The 17,129-nt window shown below is 57.9% G+C and overlaps 1 protein-coding gene across 1 annotated transcript in view; it reads right to left on the bottom strand.

Moving 5' to 3' along the window:
- The window catches only part of CNGB1 (cyclic nucleotide gated channel subunit beta 1), a 59,166-nt gene that overhangs the window by 41,165 nt on the left and 872 nt on the right, over window positions 1–17,129 (bottom strand). Inside the window, exons 3-16 of the mRNA XM_054398842.1 lie at window positions 16,788–16,848; window positions 16,553–16,682; window positions 16,313–16,355; window positions 16,059–16,149; window positions 15,896–15,977; window positions 15,210–15,364; window positions 14,015–14,090; window positions 13,175–13,211; window positions 5,868–6,033; window positions 4,432–4,456; window positions 3,449–3,534; window positions 3,332–3,406; window positions 2,862–3,119; window positions 1,131–1,260 (exon numbers count right to left, since the gene is read on the bottom strand). Of these exons, the coding sequence (XP_054254817.1) occupies window positions 1,131–1,260; window positions 2,862–3,119; window positions 3,332–3,406; window positions 3,449–3,534; window positions 4,432–4,456; window positions 5,868–6,033; window positions 13,175–13,211; window positions 14,015–14,090; window positions 15,210–15,364; window positions 15,896–15,977; window positions 16,059–16,149; window positions 16,313–16,355; window positions 16,553–16,682; window positions 16,788–16,848 (1,415 nt within the window). The remainder of the gene's footprint in view (window positions 1–1,130; window positions 1,261–2,861; window positions 3,120–3,331; window positions 3,407–3,448; window positions 3,535–4,431; window positions 4,457–5,867; window positions 6,034–13,174; window positions 13,212–14,014; window positions 14,091–15,209; window positions 15,365–15,895; window positions 15,978–16,058; window positions 16,150–16,312; window positions 16,356–16,552; window positions 16,683–16,787; window positions 16,849–17,129) is intronic.

The raw sequence follows: 17,129 nt of genomic DNA on the forward strand, positions 1-17,129 counted from the left end.
AGCACTGCCCCGGGCAGCCTGGCCCCGTGTCTGAGAACCTCTCCAGGGCAGAGACACCTCCGGAGGTCCAGCCTGAGCCTGCCCTGCTGCAGCTTGCAAACACTTCCTCTGCTCCTCCTGGCAGAGGAGAAGAGCCTGCCCCCTCCTCAAACCAGAGCCTGCCCCCTCCTCACCCCACAGCCTGCCCCCTCCTCAAACCAGAGCCTGCCCCCTCCTCACCCCACAGCCTGCCCCCTCCTCAAACCAGAGCCTGCCCCCTCCTCAAACTAGAGCCTGCCTCCTCCTCAAACCAGAGCCTGCCCCCTCCTCAAACCAGAGCCTGCCCCCTCCTCAAACCAGAGCCTGCCCCCTCCTCACCCCACAGAGCCTGCCCCCTCCTCACCCCACAGCCTGCCCCCTCCTCACCCCACGGAGCCTGCCCCCTCCTCACCCCACAGCCTGCCCCCTCCTCACACCTCACAGCCTGCCCCCTCCTCACCCCACAGCCTGCCCCCTCCTCACCCCACAGAGCCTGCCCCCTCCTCACCCCACAGCCTGCCCCCTCCTCACTCCACAGCCTCCCCCCTCCTCACACCCCACAGCCAGCCCCCTCCTCACACCCCACAGAGCCTGCCCCCTCCTCACCCCACAGCCTCCCCCCTCCTCACCGCACAGCCTGCCCACTCCTCACTCCACAGCCTGCCCCCTCCTCACCCCACAGCCTGCCCCCTCCTCACACCCCACAGCCAGCCCCCTCCTCACCCCACAGCCTGCCCCCTCCTCACTCCACAGCCTGCCCCTTCCTCACTCCAACCTCCCTTCAGGGAGCTGTAGAGAGCAATGAGGTCTTTCCCTCAGCCTCCCCTTCCCCTTCCTTCTTCCTGTACATCTCAATTCCAGTGGAAGTCCTTTCACCTCCACATATATTTTTCACTCCAGAAACCAGGGGCTGTTTGCTCTCATGGCTCCTGAAAGTCTAACTCCAGCAAACATCTCAGTGGGCAGCACTGCTGGTGCCCATCCTGGAAGCAGGGCACTGCACCCCCTCACTCCACCCCACCCTTGCCCCCAGACCAGCTCTGAGCCTTGCCATGCTCTGGGCAGCAAGAATTCCTGACACACCTGAGCCCAGGCAGGGAGGGATGCCATACCTGGACAAAAGCACCTTCAGGATCCCTTATCCCAGCTTCTTCCAGCTGCTCAATCCTGAGGGTCTCCTCTGCACTGCTTATTTCATCCACACCCTCATCAGTGGAGGGACAAAGCGACTGGGCCAGGGGTCTGGAGGGTAGAGGTGAAGCAGAGACAAGAGCCTGAGCTCACTTCTGCCCTTTCTGAGGCTGGATATGTGGATAGGGAGCATCAGAGCAGCAGGAGAGGATCACAGCTGGCTCTGGAGACAGGACAAGGGGGAATGGCTTGAAGCTGAGGGAGAGCAGAGGGAGGCTGGAGCTCAGAATCACAGAATTGTCAGGGCTGGAAGGGAGCTCAAGGGTCAGCCTGCTCCAGGGCTCTGCCAGCCTTACATCCCAGCAGTTCCTCCTCATGTTTAGGTGGCACTTCTGCTGGTCAGCTCTGTGCCCCTCAGCCCTTGTCCTGTCACTGGGCACCACTGCAAAAAGCCTGGTGCCACCCTCCTGCCAGCCACCCTTGCAGTATTGCTGAGCACTGAGGAGATCTCCCTCAGGCTGCTCTTCTGCAGGCTAAAAGCCTCAATTCTCTCAGCCTTTGCTCACAGCAGAGCTGTGCCAGGCCCCTCAGCAGCTTTGGAGCCCTTTGCTGTCCCCTCTCCAGCAAGTCCATGGCAGGGAGCTTGGAGCAGATGATCTCTAAGGTCCCTTCCAACCTAAGCCATTCTAAGTCTCTGCCCTTCTTGAACTGGGGAGCCCAGAACTGGCCCCAGGATTCTCTTTGCTTTGGTCTCTATTAGATATCTTACAGCAAGCTCTTAGAATCACAGAACTGTCAGGGTTGGAAGGGAGCTCAAGGCTCAGCCAGCTCCAACCCCCTGCCATGGGCAGGGACACCTCACACCACAGCAGGTTGCTCACAGCCACCTCCAGCCTGGCTGCAAAAACCTCCAGGCAGGAGGCTTCCACCACCTCCCTGGGCAACCTCTGCCAGGCTCTCACCACCCTCCTGGGGAAGAATTTCTTCCTCACATCCAATCTCAATCTCCCCACTTCTACTTTTGCTCCATCCCCCCCAGTCCTATCACTCCCTGACACCCTCCAAAGTCCCTCCCCAGCTTTCTTGGAGCCCCCTTCAGATCCTGGCTTTTCATAAATACCCTCTGGAGCTAAGTCTCCACCACCACAGCTGACAACAACTGAGGTCCTGGCACTAACTTACATGAAATAATTCCAGGGGCACCTACTTGTATTCAGTAGTATTTAAAAGTGGAGAGCTTGGAAGAGACCTTGGAGACCACCAAGTGCCAACCCTCTCCCCCAGAGCCCACAGTGCCACCAGTGCTGCTGAGCCACCACCACCCAACCACCTCCCTCAGCACCACCTCCAGGCAGCTGTGAAACCCCTCCAGGCATGGAGACTCCACCACCTCCCTGGGCAGCCTGGGCCAGGGCCTGAGAACCCTTCCTGGGAAGAAATTTTTCCTCATCTCCAACCTGAACCTCCCGTGGCAGGACTTGAGGCTGCTCCTCTTGTCCTGTCACTTGTTGCATGTGAGTAGAGCCCAACTCCCACCTGGATCCAGCTTCCTTTGAGGGAGTTATGGAGAGGGATGAGGTTTGCCCCCCTCAGCCTCCTCACGATGTATTTGCAGCTACACCAAACCCATCAGCCTGGCTTTAAACTCAGCCCTGGGACACACTCCTGATCCCAGCTGCAGTGGATTTATGGAGGTGCTTTGAAAATCCCACGGGACCAGCTCCGGGAGCTGGAAGCTCCCAGCTGCGGCTGAAGGCACAAACTGGGGGGGCGGGGGGGTGTCCTGCACAGTCGAGCCACTGCGAGGGGTGAGCCAGGCACAGCCTGGGGGCTCCTGCTGGGCTGAGTTGCTGGGGAGGGCACGGCCAGGGGCTGCGGTTGCCACGGGCGACTGCGATGGAGGTGGAAACTGTGTCGCCAGGGGACACCCGGCGCTGTCACCAGGGACCGCGTCAGCAGCCAGCCCTGGGCTGAGCCAGGTGGAGAAAACAACCCTCCCCCAAACACCCCTCCCCCAAAGCACCCCTCTGGATGCATCCATCCCTCCCCCCCGACCCCTCTCTTGCCCTTCCGAGCGCAACCTTCCTTCCCCGGCGCATCCCTCTCCAGCTCATTCCTTTCCCAGCGCATCCCTCCCTCCCTGCCCAGCTCAGCCCTTCCCCAGCTCAGCCCAGCTGCGCACCAGTCCGGGGAGCTCTGCTGGTCCACGGAGGGATGTCGCAGCCCCTCCGGCTTCCGAACGCAGCCGAACCCACGACTGCGTTCCCAGCACAGCTAGAAAGGCAACGGAGCCACTCACCCCGAGCTCTCCTCCACCTCCTCCTCCTCCTCCTCTTCCTTCTTCTCCTCCTCCTCTTCCTCCCCCTCCTTTTCCTCTTCCTCCTCCTCTTCTTTCTTTACCTTCTCCTCCTCTTCCTTCTCCTCTTCCTCTTCCTCTTTCTTTACCTTTTCCTCCTCTTCCTTCTCCTCTTCCTCTTCCTCTCTTTTCCTCACCTCTTCCTCTTTCTTTACCTTTTCCTCCTCTTCCTTCTCCTCTTCCTCTTCCTCTCTTTTCCTCACCTCTTCCTCTTTCTTTACCTTTTCCTCCTCTTCCTTCTCCTCTTCCTCTTCCTCTCTTTTCCTCACCTCTTCCTCTTTCTTTACCTTTTCCTCCTCTTCCTTCTCCTCTTCCTCTTCCTCTCTTTTCCTCACCTCTTCCTCTTTCTTTACCTTTTCCTCCTCTTCCTTCTCCTCTTCCTCTTCCTCTCTTTTCCTCACCTCTTCCTCTTTCTTTACCTTTTCTTCCTCTTCCTTCTCCTCTTCCTCTTCCTCTCTTTTCCTTACCTCTTCCTCTTTCTTTACCTTTTCCTCCTCTTCCTCCTCCTCTTCCTCCCCCTCCTTTTCCTCTTCCTCCTCCTCTTCTTTCTTTACCTCTTCCTCTTCTTTCTTTACCTCTTCCTCTTCTTTCTTTACCTCTTCCTCTTCTTTCTTTACCTCTTCCTCTTCTTTCTTTACCTCTTCCTCTTCTTTCTTTACCTCTTCCTCTTCTTTCTTTACCTCTTCCTCTCTTTTTCTTACCTCTTCCTCTTTCTTTACCTTCTTCTCCTCTTCCTTCTCCTCTTCCTCCTTCTCCTCCTCTTCCTCCTCCTCTTCCTCCTTCTCCTCTTTCTCTTCCTCCTCCTCTACCTCTTTCTCATCTTCCTCCTCCTCTTTCTCTTCCTCCTTCTCCTCTCCCTCTTCCTCCTTCTCTTCCTCCTTCTCTCCCTCCTCCTCCTCCTCTTCTTTCTCCTCCTCCTCTTTGACAGCACTCAGGGAGCACAAACACAGCCTGGAGAGGAGGAACTCATTAGGTGTAACCCCCAAAGGAAGTCTGAACCTCACAAGAGAAGCACTGCAGCCCCTTTGGCTTGGAGGTGCTCTCCCTCCATCCCTCAGACAACACCACAGGGAGGGGACACACTGTGGCCCCAAGCGGGTGGGAAGAAGAACAGGAAAAGGCTTGGGAATGCAAACCCCACATTCCTCAAACCTTCAAATTCCACTGGGAGAGGATGTGCTCAGGGGATCTCTTGGTGCCCCCCTGGGAGCTGATTTTGACCCAAAGCTCCTCAGGCTCCTACCTCAAGGGGTGAAAAAAACCAACCCAAACATCTGGCAAGGGTTTTTTAGAACATCTGGAGTGCTTTCTGGTGAGCTCTGCTGAGGGAAGGTGTCTCTGGGCATTGCTTGTGCCTGGTGCAATCGAGCATCACCCATGCTGGAGGTGGAAACTTCTGCACTCACCCTGCCCTGCAGTTGCCTGGGCTTGAGGCAGCTCTTGGGGAGCACGCAGGGACACCTCTCATCCTGCCCCTGGCTTTGGAGGACCTTGGATTATGTAGAAGGAATCATACAGAGAGAGCCACCATTCCCAGATCTGGTGGCAGTTGATGGGAACAGGGCCAAAACCTTCTGGTCTTAGGGCCAACATCTACTTCCAGGGCATCCTAAGCAGAGCATCCTCCAGCTGCCTTCTGCAGGGCACCATGAAGCACCACATTCATGACCCCACCACCACTCAACACCAGAAGGAAGGAACTTTTGGGCTCCTTCTGGTGCCTCCCCCTCTTTGGAAACAGAAACCTCAGCTGCCAGCTCTAGGGCTGGCAAGGAGGGATGCCCAGGAATGATGTGTTCAGGATGTTTTGGGGCCCTCACTCCCAGAAGGACATTGAGGAGCTGGAGCAGGTCCAGAGAAAGGCAACAAAGGTGGGGAAGAGTCTGGAGGACAAGGCTGGGGAGGAGCAGCTGAGGGAGCTGGGGAAGAGGAGGCTGAGGGAGACCTCATTGCTCTCTACAGCTCCCTGAAAGGAGGTTGGAGCCAGGTTGGGGTTGGGCTCTGCTCCCCAGTCTCAGGTGATAGAAGGAGAGGAACTGGCCTGGAATTGTGCCAGGGGAGGCTTAGGTTGGAGAGGAGGCAAAATGTCTTTGGTGCAAGAGTGGTGAGGGATTGGCAGAGGCTGCCCAGGGAGGTGGTGGAGTCCCCATGCCTGGAGGGGTTCCAGAACCCTGTGGCCATGGCACTTGTGGCCATGGTTTGCTGGCCAGGGTGGGGTTGGGTTGCTGCTTGGACTGGCTGATCCCAGAGGCCTTTTCCAACCCAAACAATTCTACAGTTCTTTGTGCCCATCCCTTCCTCTGGCCACCTCACTGGTGGCTGGAGAACGTGCAAAGCATCAACAGCATCTCCCTTCTCCTACCTGTTTTCTTCTTCCTGAGGTTCCTCCTGTATGGGGGGGAGGGGGTCAGCATCTGCCAGCAGCTCAGCCTCATGTCCCCAGGCCACCATCTCCCCTGTGGCTTCATTAATCCAGCCACCAGCAAGCTCTTCCAGGGCAAGGTCAGGCTCCTCAGGGACAATGTGAACTGGAATGGGAACAGGCAAAGGGAAGGGGCAAAGGGAAGGGGAAGGGGCAAAGGGAAGGGGAAGGGACAAAAGGAGAAGGAAAGGGACAAAAGGAGAAGGGAAGGGACAAAAGGAGAAGGGAAGGGACAGAGAGAAGGGGAAGAGACAAAGGGGAAGCAGCACATTTTCAGGGAGGCCAGTGAAGGTCTCCTGCTTTAGCTGCTCAACACAGTGGTGGTGCCCTGAGCTGTGCCAGATGGATGTTTTTGGTTTTGTTTTGGGTTTTTTTCTGCCAGAGGAGGAAGACAATTGATCACTTTTGTGCCAAGCAGAGCCAGAGCCCCATGAAAACCAGAACCCTTTGCCTTCCCTGCCTGCTCAGCCAGCTCCAGCAGCTTTGGACCATCTCCAGGCCACCTTTTGGATCTCCTTGCAAAGAGAAGCAGCTGTGGGAAGAGCTGAAAGCCTTTCCCCTTGCAAGGCCTGAGTGAAACACTGCAGCAGCATGGCCTGAGGGCCCTGGTTTTGCAGAGCAAGGCTCAACCCAGAGCCCAGGTGACAACGAGCACCATGGCACATCCCCTCCCAGCCAGCCCTGGCAGCATCCCACACTTCCCTGGCATCACTGGGAAAAACCTCACCAGGGAGCTTGTGAGAGAATCACAGAGCCACAGAAGAGTTTGGGTTGGAAAAGCCCTCCCAGATCATCCAGTCCAAGCAGCAACCCAACCCCACCATGGCCAGCAGACCATGGCCACAAGTGCTATGGCCACAGGGTTCTGGAACCCCTCCAGGCATGGGGACTCCACCACCTCCCTGGGCAGCCTCTGCCAATCCCTCACCACTCTTGCACCAAAGACATTTTGCCTCCTCTCCAACCTAAGCCTCCCCTGACACGATTTCAGGACATTTCTCCTTCTATCACCTGAGACTGGGGAGCAGAGCCCAACCCCCACCTGGCTGCAGCCTCCTCTCAGGAACTGTAGAGAGCAATGAGGTCTCCCTCAGCTGCTCCTCTCCAGCCCTCTTCTCCAGACCCTTCCCCACCTTTGCTGTCCTTCTCTGGACCTGCTCCAGCTCCTCAATGTCCTTCTTGGTGTGAGGGACCCAAAACTGAACCCAGGACTCAAGGTGTGGCCTCAGCAGTGCCCAGCCCAGGGGCACAATCCCTGCCCTGCTCCTGCTGCCCACCCCATTGCTGCTCCAGGCTAGGCTGCTAGTGCCCTTTTTGGGCACATCTGGGCACCCCCTGGTCTCAGAGGGTTCCAACCATGTGCCAGGGGGTTCCAACCATGTCCCAGAGGGTTCTAACCATGTCCCAGGTGGTTCCAACCACGTCCCAAAGGGTTTCAACCATGTGCCAGGGGGTTCTAACCATGTCCCAGAGGGTTCTAACCATGTGCCAGGGGGTTCCAACCATGTCCCAGAGGGTTCTAACCACATCTCAGAGGGTTCCAACCACATCCCGGGGGGTTCCAACCATGTCCCAGAGGGTTCCAACCATGTCCCAAAGGGTTCCAACCATGTCCCAGAGGGTTCCAACCACGTCTCAGAGGGTTCCAACCATGTCCCAGAGGGTTCCAAACATGTCCAAGGGGGTTCTAACCATGTCCCAGAGGGTTCCAAACATGTCCAAGGGGGTTCTAACCATGTCCCAGGGGGTTCCAACCAGTCTCTCACCACCCTCCTGGCCAAGAATTTCTTCCTCACATCCAATCTCAATCTCCCCACTTCCAGTTTTGCTCCATCCCTCCCCCTCCAGTCCTAAACCATGCAATGAGAGGTGGGAGACCTTAGTGTGACCTTTGAAGAAAACAAAAGAGCTTCTACAAAAGATGGAGAAAGATCTTTTTTGGGGTTTTTTTTTCCTCTCTCTTCTGGCTTTTTTTTCTTGTTTAACCAGGAGAGGAGAAGAGAGAATGGTTTGAAACTGAAAGGAGGTAGGGTTAGGGTGGATGTGAGGAAGAAATGTTGCACAGCAAGACACTGGGGAGAGCCTGGCAGAGGTTGCCCAGGCAGGTGGTGGAAGCTTCATCCCTGGAGGTTTTTGCAGCCAGGCTGGAGGTGGCTGTGGAAGCCTCACCTCTGGAAGTGCTGAAGGCCAGGCTGGATGGGACTCTGAGCAACTTGGAATCACAGAATGGGCTGGGTTGGAAGGGACCTCCAAAGCTCAGCCAGTCCAAACTCCTCTGCACCCAGCAGGGACATCCTCCACTAGGATCAGGTTGCCCAGAGCCCTCTCTAGCCTCACCTCCAGGGCTGGGACCTCAACCACCTCCCTGGGCAACCTCTGCCAGTATTCCACCACCCTCACTGCCAGCAATTTCTTCCTCCTCTCCAGTCTCTCCAGCTGCATCCTGTGAGCAGGAGTACATAAAGCAGAGCAGAAGGTGACCTCCAGCTAAAAGAGAAGCAGCTGCCATGGTTGGGTGACCTTTAGAAGCTTCAACATTTGGTGAAATCCACTGAAAGGAGAAAAAAAACAACCCAGAGTGCAATTGAGGTACCCAGAGCTTAGACTGTCAAGGCCCTGATATTATCTTTTTCACCTGCCATGATGAGGAAGGAGACCTGGAGCTGCTGGAGAGGGTCCAAAGGAGGCCACCAAGATGATCAGAGGGATGGAGAACCTCTGCTATGGGGACATCCTCCCCTAGATCAGGTTGTCCAGAGCCCTCTCCAGCCTCACCTTGAATATCTCCAGGGATGGAGCCTCAAGCACCTCCCTGGGCAACCTGTTCCAGTGTTCCACCACCCTCATGGTGCAGAACTTCCTCCTGATATCCAATCTCAATCTGCTCTGCTCCAGTCTGAAGCCATTGCCCCTGGTCCTGTCCCTGCAGGCCTTTGGGTACAGTCTCTCTCCATCCTCCCTGTAGCCCCCTTCAGGTCCTGGCAGGCTGCTGTTTAGTCTCCCCAGAGCCTTCTCTTCTCCAGGCTGCTCTAGGGGACAGCTTCCCTGCCCAGATCATCACCAAAGCTCCTTCCCAACCTAAGCCACTCTGCAGATCTAAGGCAGTGAACATCTAAGGATGTAAGGGGCTCCCACCTCACTCATCCCAGTGTGGCTGCAGCTGCCCACACACCTCTGGGCTGGAGACAGCCCCTGGGGTCCTTGCCCTGCCAGGACACTTCTGCCACTGCACCCAGTGCTGCATCTGAGCAGCTGTGAGCTTCAGGAGGGAGCTTGGAGTAAGGAGAACTGGGGGGAGGAGAACTGAGCTGGGGGGGAGGAGACCTGGGGAAAAGGAGACCTGGGGAAAAGGAGACCTGGGGAAAAGGAGACCTGGAAGCAAGGAGAACTGGAAGCAAGGAGAACTGGAAGCAAGGAGAACTGGAAGCAAGGAGAATTGGGAACAAGGAGAACTGAACTGGGGGCAAGGAGAACTGGGGAACAAGAACTGGACTGGGGGCAAGGAGAACTGGGGGAAAGGAGAACTGGACTGGGGGCAAGGAGAACTGGGGGAAAGGAGAACTGAACTGGGGACAAGCTCTCTAAGGAGAGCCCAGTCCAAGGCTTTCAACCACCACCTGGTCCCTGTCCACCTAGAGATCAACCTCTCTCCCCCCCTCCCCCCCCACCTGCTGCAAACCACAGCTGGGAGCAAGCCCTCAGTGGGTGGAAGAAAAGCAAGAAGCAGCTTGACAAGAGCTGAAAGATCTTTATGGTGTTGCACCTCAGAGGCAAAAATGGACTGAAAGAAGGCTGTGGGCTTCAGCTGGAGCTCTCAGGGATGAGATATTGATGTTGGGGTTGCGGCAGGGGGTGGGGAGAGGAGTCAGGAGTGCTTGGAGGCTGCAGCAAGAGACTTTCTGCCTCCTGGGTGTCCTGAGTGATGCTTTTCCACCCTCCTCTCTAAATTACAGCTCCCATCTCAGCGAGACCACCCTGCAAAACCAATAGCTCCAGTCCCCAGACCCCAAGAAAGAGCTGGGATGGGACAACCCTGGGTGTTGGGGACGAGCAGCCAACCTCAGGCTCACCCTCCACACACACAGAGCCCTGGCTGGGAAGGAGCTAGAGACCACTTGCAGATTCCCCTCCCCCTTTGCTTCCTCCTCCCCAGCTTGTGCTTTCTCCTGGGTCCTGTGTGGTTGTGGGAAGGAAGGGCTGGCTCCTCATGGTCTTCGTTTTCCATTTGTTTCAGAGGCCCTAAGCCCCTTTGCCCCCTGAAACAAAAGGAGAAGGAAAACATTAGAGTCGGAGCAGCTCTTCACAGGGGGTGCTGGGCAGGAGCTCTGCAGCTAGGAGAAGGCTGAGGGTGATCCTTCCCCTTGGACTTCCACCCCTGGAGGGCTTTAAGGCCAGGCTGGAGGTGGCTGTGAGCAACCTGCTGTGGTGTGAGGTATCCCTGCCCATGGCAGGGGGTTGGAGCTGGCTGAGCCTTGAGCTGCCTTCCAACCCTGACAATTCTGTGGTCCTATGAACTTTCTTCCCAGTCTCCCAAGTGCTTCCCAGAGAAGAGGAAATCTCTTCCATGCATGCCTTAGGTGATGCAGAGCTGCTCCACGGGGGTGTGTCAGCTGCATGAGCTCAGCTTGGGGTTTCCCTTGCTGTATTTTAAATCTAACCCAGGAATTTCTTGGTTGCACAGCATTTGGTGTGCCTCAGCCTGGGCTGAGAGACTGCTTGGGGGCAGTGAAGATGAGCAGAGGAGGGTTGGAGAAGCTCCCCTGTGGGGACAGGTTGGGAGAGTTGGGGCTGTGCAGCCTGGAGAGGAGAAGGCTCCAGGGGGACCTTAGAGCAGCCTTCCAGCACCTGAAGAGGGGCTTCAGGAGAGCTGGGGAGGGACTTTGGACAAGAGCTGGGAGTGCCAGGATGAGGGAGAATGGCTTTGAGCTGGGAGAGGGGAGGCTGAGAGTGGAGAGGAGGAAGAAATTGTTGGCAGTGAGGGTGGGGAGCCACTGGCACAGGTTGCCCAGGGAGGCTGTGGCTGCCCCCTGCCTGGAGGTGTTCAGGGTCTTTGAATGGGGCTGGTGGGAGGTGTCCCTGCCCATGGCAAGGGATGGTTGGCACTGGCTGAGCTTTGAGGTCCCTTCCAGCCCAACCCATTCTGTGACTCCATGATTGATGGCAGCTCGGTGCTGGGGGCAGATCTCAACCCCCCCCTGCTCCCTCCCTGGGGCTGGCTGAGTGACCTTCAGATGCCTGAAGGCACCACAGGGCAGCCTGGCACAGGGCTGGGAGTGCCCTGCACAGGCAGCAGCAGCAGCAGAGGCTGTGCCCCTCCCCGAGGTCCACAGCAGCAGCCCTCAGGTGCCCACTGGGCACCAACCCAAGGGGAAATGCCCTCCTGCAGGGCTGCCCCCGGTAGGGGGCTGCTGGCACCCTGGGAGCATCACTCATCTGCTCAGCACCATTGGCCTGCTCAGCACCACTGCCCTGCTGAGCATCACTCATCTGCTGAGCATCACTCATCTGCTCAGCACCACTGTCCTGCTGAGCATCACTCATCTGCTGAGCATCACTCATCTGCTCAGCACCACTGTCCTGCTGAGCATCACTCATCTGCTCAGCATCACTCATCTGCTCATCACCACTGTCCTGCTGAGCACCCCTGCCCTGCTGAGCACCACTTGCTTGCTCAGCACCACTGCCCTGCTGAACATCACTCATCTGCTCAGCACCACTGCCCAGCACAGCATCACTCATCTGCTCAGCACCACTGCCCTGCTGAGCACCACTGCCCTGATGAGCATCACTCATCTGCTCAGCACCACTGCCCAGCACAGCATCACTCATCTGCTCAGCACTATTGGCCTGCTCAGCACCACTGCCCTGCTCAGCAACGCTCAGCACCAACATCCTGCTCAGCATCACTCAGCCACTTACCACCACTAGCCTGCTCAGCACCCCTGCCCTGACGAGCATCACTCATCTGCTCAGTACCACAGAGCTCTCCTGCAGCCCCCTCAGCGCCCTCCTGCAGCCCCCTCAGCGCCCTCCTGCAGCCCCCTCAGAGCTCTCCTGCAGCCCCCTCAGAGCCCTCCTGCAGCCCTGCAGCCTCCCACCTGCCACATCTGGGGCAGGGCAGCTCTGGAAGAGGCTGCCCAGGGACCTGCTGAAGGCTCCATCCCTGGAGACATTCAAGGTCCAGCCTGGCAGGACCCTCAGTGACCTTGCTCTGGTTGGAGCTGTCCCTGCTGCCCACAGGGGGGCTGCAGAAGATGCCCTTGGAGGGTCCCCTCCAAGCTGATGCATTCTGTGCTCTAAGCCCAGGACTTTGTTCTCCTGAGGTCCCCGACCTTGGCAGATCACAGCAGGCTCAGCAAACCCCCTCCAGGTTGGCCAAGAGGGTGGTGAAGGCAGCAGGCTTGACTTTCCTGGGCATCTCTGGGATCAAATCCCACCAGGAGTGGGCAAACATCCTCTGGCACAGCTCAAGGGCAGACCTGGGCAGCAGCACTGACCTCACAAGCCAGGAGCTGGGGATGGGAGAGATGCTGCCCTGGGAGGCTCCCACCACCTGAGTGGGACCAAGCCCACCCCACAGCCCCACAGCTGCTCCCACTCCTCAAGCAGCAACCCCAGGAGACCTCAGGAACCTCCCCAGGAGACCTCAGGAATCTCCCCAGGAGATACCAGGAGTTTCCCTAGGACATCCCAGGAAATTCCTTAGGAGATCTCAGGAATATCCCCAGGAGATCTCACGAATATCCCCAGGAGGTTTCAGGAACCTCCCCAGGAGACTTCAGGAACCTCCCCATGAGATCACAAGAACCTCCCCAGGAGATCTCAGGAATACCCCCAGGAGTCCTCAGGAAATTCTTCAGGAGATCTCAGGAACCTCCCCAGGAGATCTCAGAAAATTCCCCAGGAGATCCCAGGAAATTCTTCAGGAGATCTCAGGAACCTCCCCAGGAGATCTCAGGAACCTCACCAAGAGATTTCAGGAGCTTCCCTAGGAGATCCCAGGAAATTCCTCAGGAGATCTCAGAAAATTCCCCAGGAGATCTCAGGAACCTCCCCAGGAGACTTCAGGAACCTTCCCAGGAGACCTCAAGAACTTCTCCAGGAGATTCCAGGCACTTCCCCAGGAGATCCCAGGAGCTTGTGAACTGGCACCCGTGGCTGAGCAGGGACTAAAAGCTGGCAGCACTTCCCAGCAAGCTTCCCTGCCCTTGCCAAGCCAAGCAGCAGAGGTGGAGCCAACCACTTACTCTCTTCCACGGGACTCAAGGTTGCTGCAGCCTCTCCCTGCCAGGAAGGGGAAAAGCAAATGTCAGCCATGGCCTGATAGCTGCAAAGCCAAATTTTGACCCTAAAAACCCTGATTTTCAGCAAAGATGGCACTGCAAATAGCTCCTGTGGCTGCTCAGGGCACCTGGGGTGGCTTGGCCATGGGCACAGGTGTGCCAATGGGGGAGGGTAAAGGGCAGGAGCACAACTGGGTGAGGGAAAGAGGGGGAGGGGAAGGGAAAAGAGGGGGAGGGGAAGGGAAAAGAGGGGGAGGGGAAGGGAAAAGAGGGGGAGGGGAAAGGAAAAGAGGGGGAGGGGAAAGGAAAAGAGGGGGAGGGGAAAGGAAAAGAGGGGGAGGGGAAAGGAAAAGAGGGGGAGGGGAAAGGAAAAGAGGGGGAGGGGAAAGGAAAAGAGGGGGAGGGGAAAGGAAAAGAGGGGGAGGGGAAAGGAAAAGAGGGGGAGGGGAAAGGAAAAGAGGGGGAGGGGAAAGGAAAAGAGGGGGAAGGGAAGGGAACGGGGGGAAGGGAAGGGAAAGAGGTGAAGGTATAAAGCTGCTCCTGCAGAATGAGCTGAACTGCCCCTGGGTGGGATGCCAGGGCCTGGCCACCAGGCAGTGCTGCCCAGAAAGGCAAGGAGGTGGCAGAGAGAGCACCAGGGAAGGGCTGGCTCCACTGCTTAGAAGCCAACCCCTGGTTCCCATCAGCCAGCCAGCTCTCAGGGTTTGTTTCCTTGCAGGAGCTGGGCACAGACAGCAGCTCCTGGCACTGAGCTGGTGGCACCTGCGTGGTGAGAGGACACCCTCCCTGCAGCAGGCAGCATACCTGTGTGCCCTGCTTCTGCCTGGGCACTGGCTGTGGCATCACCTTCTGCACCCCTTGGGCAAACCAGCCAAACATCCTGGGGGAGCAGAAAGCACTGTTAAGACCTGGCTGCTGGAGCCAAGGTGCCCACAGCTCCTTCCTCTCTGCTCCCCAAGGCTGCAGGAGCTGCCACCTGCCTTACCTGCTGCCATTCCCAGCCAGGGAGTGAGGAGGGAGGGTGGCCACAGCTCCTGGCTGCTTCTCAGCTGCTGCTGGGGTGCTCTGGGTGGCTGCAGTGCTGCTTTGGGGCTTTGCAAGAGTTTTGGTGCCTTTGGTGCCTGCTCAGGTTGGTTTGGGGAAGGAGAGAAGGGGAATAGGTAAGGCAGAAGTCATCATAGCAACTGAGGAGCACAGGAGAGCAAGGGTCACCTCCCCTAGGGGAACTGGACTTGGGGGGGGGACAGCCCTGGCAGCCTCTTCCTCAGGGCCTCAGCTTGGGATGAGAGCATGGATGGGTTTGGGGGCAGTGCTGTGGGGCTAGGACCTGCTGTGCCCATCCCTGCTGGCATGGGCATGCACTGGAATGCTCCTCCCAAGGCAGAATGTGGTCCTGTGGCCAAAAGGCTAAGGGCATCCTGGGGTGCATCAAGGGGAGTGTGGCCAGCAGGTCAAGGGAGGTTCTCCTGCCCCTCTGCTCTGCCCTGGTGAGGCCACATCTGGAGCATTGTGGCCAGTTCTGGGCTCCCCAGTTCAAGAAGGGCAGGGACTTAGAATGGCTTAGGGTGGAAGGGACCTTAGAGATCATCTGCTCCAACCTCCCTGCCATGGACTTGCTGGAGAGGGGACAGCAAAGGGCTCCAAAGCTGCTGAGGGGCCTGGCACAGCTCTGCTGTGAGCAAAGGCTGAGAGAATTGAGGCTTTTAGCCTGCAGAAGAGCAGCCTGAGGGAGATCTCCTCAGTGCTCAGCAATACTGCAAGGGTGGCTGGCAGGAGGGTGGCACCAGGCTTTTTGCAGTGGTGCCCAGTGACAGGACAAGGGCTGAGGGGCACAGAGCTGACCAGCAGAAGTGCCACCTAAACATGAGGAGGAACTGCTGGGATGTAAGGCTGGCAGAGCCCTGGAGCAGGCTGCCCAGAGAGGTGCTGGAGCCTCCATCTCTGGAGACATTCCACCCCCTCCTGGAGCTGCTCCTGTGTGTGACCTCCTCTTGGTGACCCTGCCTTGGCAGGGGGGTTGGGCTGGATCACCTCCACAGGTCCCGTCCCCCCCCCAGCAGCCTGTGATTGTGTCCCCTCGGCAGGAGCCACCCGGGGCAGGGGGAATTGCTCACCTCCTGCTGTGGCTTCACACCTCTGCTCCTTTGGCTCTGGCTGCAGAGGGACAAGAGGGACAGATGGCTGTGGCACAGCACTGCCTGCAGCCCCACACCACACTGGGCAGCCAGGTGTCCCCCCCCACACACACACCCCCCAAGGGGACCCACAGAAGTAGCCTCCCCCCGACCTTCCCTGCAGCTTCATCCCCATCGCATTGGCAAGCACCAGTAAAGCCCAGAGCCTGTGGTTGCTGGCACCAGCAGGTCCCCAGTGGAGGTGGCAGACAGACTGGGGGGGCACTGAGGCAGCACCCCGAGGTCTCTGCTGTATTTAAACCCCCCCTACACCCCCTGGACGTGGTGCTGAGGGAGGTGGTTGAGTGGTGGTGGCTCTGTGAGATCTGGGGGAGGGCTTGGGACTGGGTGAGCTCCAAGGTCTCTTCCAAACCTCCACAGCTCTGGGATTCTGCTCTCATTCCCCCCCTCCTCCCCCCTCCCTGGGGTTTTCCTTCTCAAGGTGGCCGCTGGGGTGGGGTGGGAGGATGAGGCTGGGCTCCCCACTCTCCCCCAGCCAGGCAGGGCTCACCTCCACCTTTTGCAGTGCCTCTGGCTGTGGCACCACCCTCTCGAAGCCCTGTGCCAGCCAGCTGAGCACCCGTGCCCCCAGCCTGCAGGGAGAGCACACTGCTGGTCAGGGAAGCCTCCTCCTGCCCTCCTTCACCCCTCTGCCAGCTGCCCTGGGGACCTACCACTCCTCTGTGCCACCAGCTGGCCCAGCCTCACATTCCTCCTCTGCTTCTTCCTCCTCCTCCTCCTCCTCTGCATCAAAGGGACTTATGTCTGCAAGGAGAGAGGTGCTGTGAATGTGGGCTCCCAGTTCCCCACCCCCCCATCAGCTGCCTCCTGGGCACAAAAATGCCACCACCACCCCCCCAGTGATGCAGGAGTCCCAGAAACCTCCCCCCCATCCCCAAGGAAGCTGCAGGCTCCTGGCTCTCCTCACCCAGAGCATCCTCATCCTCCTCCTTCAGCATCTGGACCTCTGTCTGAAAAGCCAAACAGATGATCAGCACCAGGGGGCTGGTCCCACACCTCTGCCCTCCTCCCAGGGCTGGATGAAGGCAGCAGGTGGTGGTGCAGAGCAGGTTGAGTGCTCCCAGGTGAAAAAAAAAAAAAAAAAAATCACACGGCAGAAGGAAAGGTGAGGAGGGCCTGAAGGGCATTGCCTGGGGCTGGCACCTACCTGGTCAGGAACATCAATGCTTGTCTCAAAGCTCTTCCCAAGCTTCTGCAGGGTCTCTGGGGCCTGGGCTGGCTGAGGAATCACCTTCCCCAGCCCCTGGGAGAGCCAGGAGAGCACACTGCCCCCAGTGCTGCCAGGGAATGAGGGATGGGGTGAGTCAAGCTGGGAGCTCTCACTGCAAGCAGCCAGCCCCAGAGCAAAACCAAAACCCCAGGGGAGGCTTCCAGGGAAATACCTCTGAAAGACAGAGCCTTGCTGCTCCTCAGGGACTGCAAATCCCACCTTCTTCTCCAGCTCTTCAGGGGCAGCAGGGAAGAGAGAAAAGCAAACTGCTGTCAGTGGGGGAATCATGGAAGAAGAGAATTGCCAGGGTTGGAAGAGAGCTCAAGGCTCAGGCAGTTCCCATCAGTGGGAGAATCTTGGGATCAGAGAATCATGACAGGATTGTCAGGGCTGGAAGGGAGCTCAAGGCTCAGCCAGTTCCCATCAGTGGGAAAAATCTTGGGATCAGAGAATCATGACAGGATTGTCAGGGCTGGAAGGGAGCTCAAGGCTCAGCCAGCTCCAACCCCCCTGC

The sequence above is a fragment of the Indicator indicator genome, unplaced genomic scaffold (genome assembly GCF_027791375.1).
Source record: "Indicator indicator isolate 239-I01 unplaced genomic scaffold, UM_Iind_1.1 iindUn_scaffold_136, whole genome shotgun sequence".
Lineage (NCBI taxonomy): Eukaryota > Metazoa > Chordata > Aves > Piciformes > Indicatoridae > Indicator > Indicator indicator.